General features: G+C 44.7%; 1 protein-coding gene across 2 annotated transcripts; it reads right to left on the reverse strand.

The window, feature by feature from the left end:
- Nucleotides 1-3,214: 3,214 nt before the first annotated feature.
- Nucleotides 3,215-10,709, reverse strand: LOC141104676 (uncharacterized). Of its 2 annotated transcripts, none has more exons than XM_073594335.1 (5): nt 10,618-10,709; nt 10,138-10,248; nt 9,733-9,870; nt 9,523-9,646; nt 3,215-8,736 (listed from the first exon to the last, which is right to left on the reverse strand). In XM_073594335.1, exons 2-5 carry the CDS (start codon nt 10,207-10,209, stop codon nt 6,026-6,028), a joined length of 3,045 nt encoding a protein of 1,014 aa, XP_073450436.1. In that variant the 5' UTR covers nt 10,210-10,248; nt 10,618-10,709; the 3' UTR covers nt 3,215-6,025. The 2 variants fall into 2 exon arrangements, with proteins under 2 accessions (XP_073450436.1, XP_073450435.1); XM_073594334.1 differs by having other exon boundaries at nt 3,215-8,739; nt 10,138-10,246; nt 10,618-10,698.

Here is a 10,709-nt window from a genome sequence, read left to right on the forward strand (position 1 = left end):
AGTCTCCAATCAAATTCATCCCAAGGGTGTTCTATCGGGCTCAGGTCAGCACTCTGTGCAGGCCAGTCACGTTCCTCCACCCCAAACTCACTCATCCATGTCTTTGTGGACTTTCCTTTGTGTGCTGGTCCAAATCATTTGGTGGAGGGGGAATTATGGTGTGGGGTTGTTTTTCACAGGTTGGGCTTGGCTCATTAGTTTCAGTGAAGGAAACTCTTAAGGCGTCAGGGTTGAGGTCAGGGCTCTAAGCTTGATGGACATCCTACTTTAAAACCATGGACTATTATATAGAGTTGTCCCCCTTTGTGGCTATAACATCCTACACTCTTCTGGGAAAGCTTCCCACAATATTTTGGAGGGTGTCTGTGGACTTTTGGCCCATTTGTGAAGTGTACTGATTTTGAATGGGAAGACCTGGCTCACAATTAGCAGTATGATTCATCCCAGAGGTGTTCCATACGGTTGAGGTGAGGGTTATAAGCTTGTCGAAAATCCTATTCTAAGACCACGGCCATTGATATGAAGTTGTCCCTCTTTTTGACTAAAACATCCTCCTCTCTTTTGGGAAGGCTTTCCACAAAACTTTGGTGGGTCTCTGTGGGAATTTGTCCCATTTGTAAGGTCAAGGTACAATGCTGGATGTGAAAATCTGGCTCACAGACATTCCAACTCATCCCAGAGGTGTTCAGTAGGGTTGAGATGAAGGCTCTAGGCTTGTTCATGGCCATTAATATGAGGTTGCTTCTCAACATGGCCAATAATATGAAGTTGCCCCCCAACATGGCCATTAATATGGAGTTGCCCCTCAATATGTCAATTAATATGGAGTTGACTCCCAACATGGCCAATAATATGGAGTCGCCCCTCAACATGACCATTAATATGGAGTTGCCCCTCAACATCGTCATTAATATGCAGTTTCCCCTCAATATGGCCAATAATTTGGAGTTCCCCTCAACAAGGCCATTAATATGCAGTTGACCCCAACGTGGCTATTAATATGGAGTCGACCCCCAACATGGCCAGCAATATGGAGTTGCTCCACAATGGGCAGTAATAAGAAGTTGCCCCCCCCCCAATGACCATTGATACAGTTGTCCCCTTTGTGGCTATAACATCCTCCATTCTTCTGGGAAAGCTTTCTACAAGATTTTGGAGGGTGTCTGAGAGAATTGGGCCAATTTTGAGGTCAGTTGCTAATATTGGAAGAAAAGACCTGGCTCACTATTGCCATTCAAATTCATCCAAGATGTATTCAGTAGGGTTGAGGTCAGGGGTCTGAGCTTGTTGGATATCCTACGCTAAAACCACTGACATTATTATGGGGTTGTCCCCTTTTGTAACTATAACATCTTCCACTCTTCCGGGAAGGCTTCCCACAAGATTTTGGAGAGTTTCTGTGGACATTTGTCCCATTTGTGAGGTCAGGCACTGATGTTGGATCAGAAGACCTGGCTCACAATTAGCAGTCTAATTCATCCCAGAGGTGTTCAGTAGGGTTGAGGTGAGGGCTCTGGGCTTGTTGGATATTCTACTCTAAAACCATGGCCATTGATACAGAGTTGTCCCTCTTTATGGCTTTAACTCCACTCTTTTGGGAAGGTTTCCCACAAGAGATTGGAGTGTGTCTGTGGGAATTGTGTTGTCCCATTTGTGAGGTCAGGTACTGATATTGGATGAGAAGACTTGGCTCGCAATCGGCCTTCTTACTCACTCCAAAGGCATTCAGTAGGGTCGAGGTGCAGGACACTCAAGTTTCTACGCACCAAACTGGTCACACCATGTCTTTATGGAGCTGGCTTTGTGCATGGGAGGGGGGGGCACAGTCATTCCAGAACAGAAAAGGGTCTTCACCAAACTGTTGCCACAAGGTTGTCTACAGTGTTTTTGCATTATGTAGTATTAACTCAACCATTCACTGGAAATACTTGAAACCGAACCCTCGGAAGAGAGTTCACATACTGTATTTTTGGCCATATAGTAGGTGTGATGGCCATGTATCCACAAACCTATGGTTTATCAATAACTGTAGTTTTCACAAGCTCCCTCAGTGCCCAATCTTCCTTGGTGCACCCAGAGCCTGGGGCTCATCTGCTAGATGTGGTCCACCCCTACCCACCACTCAGAGCTTTCTACTGGTCTTTGAGGCTGCCTATCACATTGGTAGAGCAATAGGGAGTTGCAGAAAACCAGGAGAGGCAGATGTTGTTTTAAGACTAGACCCAAAGACATACAATGAGAGAAAGAAGCAGTAATACAAAACTGTTGAGCTGTAATTGCTAAGAAGGAAGCAGACTACGTGTAGGTAATGAGCAAATATATCTTCAATCACATACATATATAATTGTACAATATACAGAGAAAGAAGGTTTTAAAAAGAAAATAACATATTATTGATACAATGATTTACAAGAAGCTCATTATTTACACATTTTTGTTGCTTTTCAATTAGTTGCAGCCTTCCTTAAACTTTTTAACATGGAGGAACCCTTAAAAAAGCTTTAATGTCTCAGGGAACCCCTGCCAACAATTACTGTATCAGCCGCTCATGGTACCTTAGTGTGGTGCTCAGTGGGAAGAATGTCCATTACATTAGGGGTCAGTAAAAAGAATGCTCCTTACATTGGTGGTCAGTGGGAAGAATGTCCCTTACATTGGGGGTCAATGGGAAAAAATCTCCGTCCATTGGGGCTCAGTGAGAAGAATGTCCTTCACATTGGGGTTCAGTGAGATGAATGCTCCTTACATTGGTGCTCAATAGGGAAAAATTCTCCTTACATTGCTGGTCAATGAGAAGAATGCTCCTTACATTGGTGGTCAGTAGGAAGAATATCCCTTACATTGGTGGCCAGTGAGAAGAATGCTCCTTACATTGCTGCTCAATGGGAAAAATTCTCCTTACATTGCTGGTCAATGAGAAGAATGCTCCTTACATTGGTGGTCAGTAGGAAGAATATCCCTTACATTGGTGGCCAGTGAGAAGAATGCTCCTTACATTGCTGCTCAATGGGAAAAATTCTCCTTACATTAGTGGTCAATAAGAGGAATGCTCCTTACATTGGTGGTCAGTGGGAAGAATATCCCTTACATTGGGGGTCAATGGGAAAAATTCTCCGTCCATTGGGGCTCAGTGAGAAGAATGTCCTTCACATTGGGGTTCAGTGAGATGAATGCTCCTTACATTGGTGCTCAATAGGGAAAAATTCTTCATTAGTGGTCAATAAGAGGAATGCTCCTTACATTGGTGGTCAGTGGGAAGAATATCCCTTACATTGGTGGTCAGTGGGAAGAATATCCCTTACATTGGTGGTCAATGGGAAGAGTTCTCCTTAAATTGGTGGTCAATGGGAAAAATTCTCCTTGCATTGGTGGTCAGTAATGGAAATGTCCATCTTACAGATAGCTAAAAAGATCATTGCTGTCAGTGGTTATATACCTTAGAGACAAAAATTGCTTGTTGCTTAAGGAACCCCTAGCAACCTTTGGAGGTCTAGTGGCTACGACTGACCAGTCCTCTATTGGCATACATTGTTGCTGGGAGGGATCTACTGTTGAGGGAAGGGTTTATTGTTGGGAAATTGCAAGCTTTCTCTGATCTCCAATCAGCATTTTTTGCTCCCTTCATCTATGCATTTTTATTATTTGCAGCTCCAACCTGCAATAAAGGCCCAACAGGGGGTGGATCAATGGGTACCAGAGCCTACTCTTATCTTTAACTATATGTTTGAGGTCACTAATTATTAAGGGTTTATCTCAAGTAGTTATGCTATGTTACTGAATATCTTTCTTCCGGACTCACCTCCTAAAGTGGTGTCCCAATGGGAACAGGATGTTGGAGCCTTTGAGGAGGAATAATGGGAAGAAGATTTTCAATCTGTTACCCAGTGTTCTCTAAATGTGGCTCAACACCTTTCACAATTATATATAGTCTTGAGGGCACATTATACACCGGCCAGGTTAACTCCAATGAGAGTTCGATCGGATCCCACCTGCACTAGCTGTTGTAGAGCAGTGATTCTCAACCCTGTCCTCAAGTACCCCCAACAGGCCATGTTTTGGGAATTTCTCTTAGATAAAATAGCTGTCCAAAATAGCAAGCCATTGACTCTGATTTAAAGCACCTGTGCAAGATAAAGGAAAACCTGGCCTGTTGGGGGTACGTGAAGACAGGGTTGAGAACCACTGTTTTAGAGATCATGGGGATTTGATACATCTCCTATAGAGGTTCCCAAAGTTGCACTTATACTGGAAGAAGGTCATAGACACTCGGGTCTTCCAGGTTCAGATTCCAGAGGACCCTAAACATTGTCTGTTGGGTATATTAAATAACCTCCAGGTTGAGGAGAGTCCTAGACAGGTCGTTGCTAGAGCCCTTTTTCAGGCCCGAAAAATTAATTTTGGGGCACTGGAAGTCTACAGAGCCTCCCACAGTAGAGGAATGGACTACCCAAATGGGTGCTACCATCTGACCTGAGAAGTTAATTTATCAACATGGAGGTAGCAGGGGAAAATTTGATCAATTATGGTCCTCAGTTCCAGTTTCAGATTCCAGAGGACCCTAAACATTGTCTTTTTTGGGAATATTAGATAACCTTCAGGTTGAGGACACTCCCAGACAGGCCATTACCAGAGCCCTTTTTCAGGCCGGTAAATTAAATTTTGAGGCACTGGAAGTCTACAGAGCCTCCCACAGTAAAGGAATGGACTACCCAAATAGGTGATACCATCCGACTTGAGAAGTTAATTTACCAACACGGAGGTAGCAGGGGAAAATTTGATCAATTATGGCCCTTATGGCTTGATGTTCCGGGTTTAGCTCCTGTGGACCTAGTTATGGACTGTATACTTCAATAGCTGAGAAAAAAAAAAAAAAGCCCCACCTACACTGTGATACTAAGAATAATGACTTTAAGGCACTGGCAGTCTACAGAGCCTCCCACAGTAAAGGAATGGACTACCCAAATGGGTGATACCATCAGACTTGAGAAGTTAATTTACCAACACGGAGGTAGCAGGGGAAAATTTGATCAATTATGGTCCTCAGTTCCAGGTTCAGATTTCAGAGGACCCTAAACATTGTCTGTTTAGAAATATTAGATAACCTTCAGGTTGAGGACACTCCCAGACAGGCCATTGCCAAAGGCCCGTAAATTAAATTTTGAGGCACTGGAAGTCGACAGAGCCTCCCACAGTAAAGGAATGGACTACCCAAATGGGTGATACCATCGGACTTGAGAAGTTAATTTACCAACACGGAGGTAGCAGGGGGAAATTTGATCAATTATGGTCCTCAGTTCCAGGTTCAGATTCCAGGAGAACCCTAAACATTGTCTGTTTGGGAATATTAGATAACCTTCAGGTTGAGGACACTCCTAGACAGGCCATTGCCAGAGCCCTTTTTCAGCCCCGTAAATTACATTTTGAGGCACCGGAAGTCTACATAGCCTCCCACAGTAAAGGAATGGACTACCCAAATGGGTGATACCATCTGACTTGAGAAGTTCATTTACCAACACGGAGGTAGCGGGGGAAAATTTGATCAATTATGGTCCTTATGGCTTGATGTTCCGGGTTTAGCTCCCGTGGACCTAGTTATGGACTGTATACTTCAATAGCTGAGAAGATATCGAACTAAGCTAGGTGGTCCTATAGCAATGGTTTAACAACGATACTTTGATGTAATTGTCCTCTGAGGAAAAAAAAAAGCCCAACCTACACTGTGATACTAACAATAATGACTTTTCGGCACATTGAAAGACCTTATTTACAGAATGTGAATGACTTTACGTAGGGGAAGTGTAGAAGAAACTTTAAAGGATCCCAGAGTTCAGCTTTGAAGCCCAACCCCAGTTCCTGATGTTCACCATTTCCACAGAAGCAGAAGAAACATGGAATCACCAATGGAAGTACCAACTGCTGTCCAACTGGCAACAAAAGCCTCCAGAATCCAACATTAGCGAGAACTGATCACCATATTGGCTTTGACCTCGAAGGGACGTCATGGCGCAAGGTAGACCAAACCCTCTCAGACGCCGTGCTCAAACTGGTGTAGAATAAAGTCAGATTTCGTTTTGAACGATTTCCCACACTCCAAGCATGTAAAAAGAGGTTTGTTCGTGTGAGTCCTCTGGTGTCTTAGAAGGTGCACCTTCTGAAAGAAGCATTTCCCGCACTCTGAACAGGAATAGGGCCTCACTCCTGTGTGAAGTCTACCGTGCCTTACCAGACCCTCTTTCCTCGTAAAGCATTTCCCGCACTGCGGGCAGGGAAAACGAAGCATGCCCGTGTGGCTACTTTGGTGCCTCTGAAGGTGTCTCTTCTGACTGTAACATTTCCCGCACAAAGGGCACGCAAAGGGACGCTCTCCCATGTGGATCCTCTGGTGCGAAAGAAGGTCCTGTTTTTGACTGAAACACTTGCCGCACTCCGAACAGGAATGCGGACGGTCTCCGCTGTGAATCTTCTCGTGCCTAATTAGGCTATCTTTCCGGGTAAAACTTTTCCCGCACTCCGAACAGGCGAAGGGATGCTCGCCTGTGTGACTTTTCTGGTGTTTAATAAGGTACCTTTCCTGACTGAAACATTTCCCGCACTCTGAACACGAAAAAGGACGCTCGCCCGTGTGACTCCTTTGGTGTTTAATAAGCTGTCTTTCCTGATTGAACGATTTCCCGCACTCTGAGCAAGAAAACTTGCTTGTGTGACTCCTCTGGTGTTTTTTAAGGCATTTTTCCAGTCTGAAGGTCTTCCCGCACTCTGAACATGAATAGGGAAGCCGACCTGTGTGGGTTTTCTGGTGTGTTAGAAGGTGTACTTTTTGATTAAAACATTTCCCGCACTCTGAGCATGAATATGGACGCACACCTGTATGGAGTCTCTCGTGCCTAATCAGACCTTCTTTCCGCGTGAAACATTTCCCGCACTGCAAACATGAAAACGGGCGCTCGCCCGTGTGACTTGTCTGGTGTCTAAGAAGGTGCCTTTTCTGACTGTAACATTTCCCGCACAATAGACAGGAGAAGGGGCGCTCGCCCATGTGACTTCTCTGGTGTGCGAGAAGGTCTCCTTTCTGAGGGAAACATTTCCCGCACTCTGAGCAGGAATACGGTCGCAATCCACTGTGAAGCTTCTTGTGCCTGAGAAGACTTTCTTTCCGCGTAAAACATTTCCCGCACTGCGAACACGAGAAAGCGCGCTCTCCAATGTGACTTCTCTGATGACTGACAAGATACCTTTTCTGACTGAAACACTTCCCGCACTCTGAACATGCAAAAGGAAGCTCGCCCGTGTGAACTCTCTGGTGCGCAAGGAGGTGTGTTTTTTGAATGAAACACTTCCCGCACTCCGCACAGGAGAACGGCTTCTCACCCGTGTGGACTTTGATATGCACGTCAAGGCTTCCTTTCTGTGTGAAGCTTTTCCCGCACTCAGAACACGAAAAGGGCCTCTCGCCAGAGTGAACTCTCTGATGTCTAACCAGGTCTGACTTCCTCACGAACAGTTTCTCGCACTCCGAACACGATAGGGTCTTCTCGCCCGTGTGAGCGCTTTGATGCACTTGAAGCTCCGATTTCGTTTCGAAGGTTTCCCCACACTCCAAACACAACGTGGAACTCTCCTCTACGTGAAGCTTCCAGTGCCGCTGCAGTGACATTTTCTGCTTGAAGCGCTTTCCGCACTCTGCGCAAGAAAACGGCCGCTCGCCCGCGTGGGTTTGCCGGTGCATGATCAGCATGCCCCTGTGGGCGAAACCTTTCCCGCACTTCTTACACGTGTACACCCTCTTGCTCGTGTGGGTTCGCTGGTGTTTAATGAGGGTGTCCTTCCGGTGGAAACACTTCCCGCACTCTGAACACGAAAAAGGGGTCTCGCCCGTGTGAAGTTTGGAGTGCCTATTCAGGTGGGCTTTCTCTACAAAGGACTGCCCGCACTCCGCGCACACAAACGGCCTCTCGCCTGTGTGATATCTCAGGTGTTTGACGAGGACACATTTGTCGATGAAGGATTTCCCGCACTCCGAACAGGAATAGGGCCGCACCCCCGTGTGATGGCTTACGTGTCTGGTGAGATGCGATTTCGAGGTGAAGCTTTTCCCGCACTCCAAGCACACAAAGGGCCGCAGTCTGCTGTGAACTGTCACGTGACGGACAAGGTGCAATTTTGTGGCGAAACGCTTCCCGCACTCGGAACACGAGAACAGCAGATCGTCCATGTCTGTGCTCGGGTGTACTTCAAGAGTTGATGTTAAGCCTTTCTCATCCAAAGACAATGGATATATCTCTTCAGATTTGTATAGAACAGTATCTGAGGGACTATAAGAAGGTTCCTCAGGTTTCGGATCTGGTGTCCTTTCTGCAATGGAAGCTCCTGGAGACAAACTCAGGGTAATAATGTGTAACTTATCAGAAACGTCCTCAGGATTGGAGGAATCTGCCGACGTGTCCATACTGTGAACTCCCGAATAAATATTCGGGATATCAATACGTAACTCAGAAAGCTCCTCAAGTTTACATGGATCTTCTGGAGCAGGTGTACTGTGAAGGTCTTCATAAATATTTGGGGCATCAACAAAAAGTTCCTCGAGATTAGAGGGGTCCGCTGATCTCTCCGCACAGTAAAGTCCGTGATCTACATGTTCAATGGTGGGCTTTATGTCTGGAGAATATTGTATGATGCTGTAATCATCTGTGGAGGACATAAGATGTTCCTCTGAGGTATTCCACACATCGTGTCCATCTGCTGGAAAAAAAAGATGTAAATGTAAAAACAGAAATAGGTCAGGTAAAAAAATAATCAAATAAACAACAACACACTGGGTTACGCTGTATATACATTGATGACATTTGTATAGTGAGGAATGGAGATGGACCTTTCATATGGTGTACAGTATCTCCTCCTCATTTGTTGGGAACATGACGTTATATTGAGGAATGGAGATGGACCTTTCATATGGTGTACAGTATCTCCTCCTCATTTGTTGGGAACAGGACGTTATATTGAGGAATGGAGATGGACCTTTGATATGGTGTACAGTATCTCCTCCTCATTTGTTGGGAACATGACATTATATTGAGGAATGGAGATGGACCTTTGATATGGTGTACAGTATCTCCTCCTCATTTGTTGGGAACAGGACGTTATATTGAGGAATGGAGATGGACCTTTCATATGGTGTACAGTATCTCCTCCTCATTTGTTGGGAACATGATGTTATATTGAGGAACGGAGATGAACTTTTCATATCATCTACAGCATCTCTTCTTCATTTTTGAGAACATCAGGTCGTACATTCAGCACAATAGTTGCTCTTATGAACAGCAATATAGTTTTCTTTTTTCGTTCTTTAAGAATGTGTTAATGAAGCAATACCTGTTTTCTTTGTTAGGGGACAGCATACACTGTGTGGAATTAAAGGATGTGTAGAAGACACAGACAACTGATTTTTCAATGTTTTATCCAAGTATGACGTCCCTAAAACATGATATTAATCTGCCTACCATTCACAGTACAGTTTTCTCTTACCTGGTGATATAAGGGTCTCCTCGTTCTCTAGCTTGACGTCCTTGTAGAGATCCTTGTGTCCTTCTAAATACTCCCACTCCTCCATGGAGAAATAGACAGTGACATCCTGACACCTTATAGGAACCTGACACACACAATGATACAGTCACCATCCAGACACATCCCTTGTCTGTTACTGGATAATGTCCCAGAATTCCCGGCACCGCTCACCTCTCCTGTCAGCAGCTCCATCATCTTCTTGATGACTTCTAGAATCTTCTGCATGTTGTTGGTTTTCTCAGGTGTGAGGAATTGAGGTGGAGGAACTGTGATGGTCACCTGGTCACCAGACTTCACTGGAGGAAAACTCTGTAAAGACCAAAGTAAATCAGATCATGTTCACAGAATCCTCCTCACCGCTCCGGTCAGGTCTGTGTTTTATTAATAGAGATAAGAGTGATGTCATGTGACCTCCCAGAATCCTCCTCACCTCTCCGGTCAGGTCTGTGTTTTATTAATAGAGATAAGAGTGATGTCATGTGACCTCCCAGAATCCTCCTCACCTCTCCAGTCAGGTCTGTGTTTTATTAATAGAGATAAGAGTGATGTCATGTGACCTCCCAGAATCCTCCTCACCTCTCCGGTCAGCAGGTAGATGATCTCCAGGGTGAGGTCTAGGATCCTCTCAGTCATGTCCCCCTCCATCATCCTTTAGGTGGTCATGTGATCTCCGTAGGACTCTTCTCTGTAGACGAAAAATAAATTGAGAATTATCTGGACTGTACTGGGATGAATAATGTCTGCACAGAGTTCCTCCATCGTTCCGATACCTCCAATTGCTCTGTTATAAGAAGTACGAACTCTACGGTGACACCACCAAATGGTCAAATTTACCCATTGAAATCATAAACAGAATTTATAAAAATTAAGGAAAAATTATCTTGATTTTTTTTATTTCAAATTAAGGTGGATCTCCTGCAGATGATCTCTGGATTTGACCCGATTTTTTGTGATTTGACCACAACAATAGGAAGTAACCCAATAGAATGTCTTTAATTGTTCATATTTATATTTTTTTATCATGCTATAAATGAGTTTAAGCAGATCTTTTATTACCTCCTCTGCTGCCAGTTCCAGGAATGTCTCCTCTCAACTTCCTCCTGACTCACCTCTCACCCGGAACTTCCTATTTATACCTGACATCATTT

This window comes from Aquarana catesbeiana, linkage group LG08 (assembly GCF_042186555.1).
Source record: "Aquarana catesbeiana isolate 2022-GZ linkage group LG08, ASM4218655v1, whole genome shotgun sequence".
Classification (NCBI taxonomy): domain Eukaryota; kingdom Metazoa; phylum Chordata; class Amphibia; order Anura; family Ranidae; genus Aquarana; species Aquarana catesbeiana.